Consider the following 1584-nt stretch of genomic DNA (forward strand, 5'->3'; position numbering starts at 1 on the left):
ACAAGTGGTCCATAAATATGAATACAATAAGCTTTCATATTACTTTAATCAAAATAGTTTTCCACTATCACTATGCCCACTACAACAAAAAGGTGGTCCACCATTAAAAGCAACAAAACAACTTTGTTTCCTCTATCAATTTCACGTGGGCTGGGCAGAAGTTCCAGTACTTGCCCTAGACCTTAAGACCTGTGTCGCCATGCTTCTGGTTTGTGTTGTAGCAACCATGGGTGCAGATCTTCTACTAGTGGAGCTCTGGTTGGATGGTCCTACAACGCTAGTAGCTCCACTCATAGTTGGAGTTTTGTGTGTTTGTCCCTGTCAATTGGGTATGTATAACAGATTCAGATTTGTATGCTTTGAACAAACAAAAAAATTGAACAAACAGATTTAGATTTACCTTTCTATTTCTGATTCCCTTTCTACTACTCCTTATGTTATGTCCCAATTGCTTACACCTGCTGCACTTCATGATGAGATTTTTTCTTTGACAGCTTGGAATGACTGGCATGTTCATCAGCTTCCCTACTTCTTAGCTTTTTGGGTCTCCCCAGTGGTGTTTTATAAATTGGTGGGAGTAGTTCAGGTTGATTGCTTTTAGGCCAAAGTTGTTGTCCATTAATTGGGGTTATTTTTGGGCTATAGCATGCCTCATAAGCAGCTTTTTTGTAATATGCATGCACATAAGCTTCAGGGTTTTCTACCTTATAATTAATTGTTGTCACAGCATGTCTATAAGGTATGCCTACCAGAGCCCAAACATAACACATGCAACTATGCTTACTGAGATCTACCACAAACTTCTCCATGGTGAACCCTTGAGTTACTTTAAACTTAGCACCCCATGCCCACACTAGAAGCCAATTCCCACTTTTTCCCACTTCCCTATCAAGCCTTTTTTGTGGCTTAGGCATAACAGTTCCAGGATATGCATTTATTTTTTCTCTAAGTGTTGCAAATCTACTCATTGTGTATGACCTAATCCATTCCATCATACTAATAATTGGTTTATCCCTAGCCAATAAGATAGTACTATTGAATGACTCAGACAAATTATTCACTAAAACATCACATCTAGGATAAATATTGAGTGCATGCTTACACCGTGAACTTCTAGGAATTCCAATTAACCAATTGTACGCTTCAGGGTTAATGTTTCTTAACTCACCCATCTTTTTTCCCAACCTGCGTAGAAGGTTGCCTTTGTTTCCCCCATCATAAGATCTCTGATAACTACCCCACCACCAAATTTCTTCTTGAAATTGCTAGAGATGCCTCAAACAAAAACGATGCTCCACCCCATTCAAGATTTCATCAAATACAGTCATAAGTCCCTGCAAAAATGAATAGTTGTATATAAGAATATAGTATCAATTAATTATCATACTCTAAAATTTGAGTGCATGTAAGTTGTTCACCTTTTGTTGATCTGAGATGAAAACCCAACGATGATTTTCAATGTCCCAAATATCTTCTAGCAATAGTGAAAGAAACCACCTCCACGTCTCCTTACATTCATTCTCTACTGCAGCAAATGCTAGTGGATAGTATAGGTCATTAGGGTCCCTGCCCACTGCAACCAAA

The 1584-nt window shown here is 38.4% G+C and overlaps 1 protein-coding gene across 1 annotated transcript; it reads right to left on the minus strand.

Moving 5' to 3' along the window:
• Positions 1–452: 452 nt before the first annotated feature.
• On the minus strand, positions 453–1172 carry LOC146887552 (uncharacterized). The gene has a single exon (XM_085670280.1). The coding sequence runs from the start codon at positions 1170–1172 to the stop codon at positions 453–455; it is 720 nt and encodes a 239-aa protein (XP_085526406.1).
• Between the last annotated feature and the right edge of the window lie 412 nt (positions 1173–1584).

The sequence above is a fragment of the Vigna unguiculata genome, chromosome 3, assembly GCF_037176805.1.
Source record: "Vigna unguiculata cultivar grain cowpea cultivar isolate G323 ecotype 2 chromosome 3, ASM3717680v1, whole genome shotgun sequence".
Classification (NCBI taxonomy): domain Eukaryota; kingdom Viridiplantae; phylum Streptophyta; class Magnoliopsida; order Fabales; family Fabaceae; genus Vigna; species Vigna unguiculata.

Coding starts and splice junctions, on each gene's coding strand:
- LOC146887552 (XM_085670280.1), bottom strand. CDS start 1,172: ATGGGTGAGTTAAGAAACATTAACCCTGAAGCGTACAATTGGTTAATT.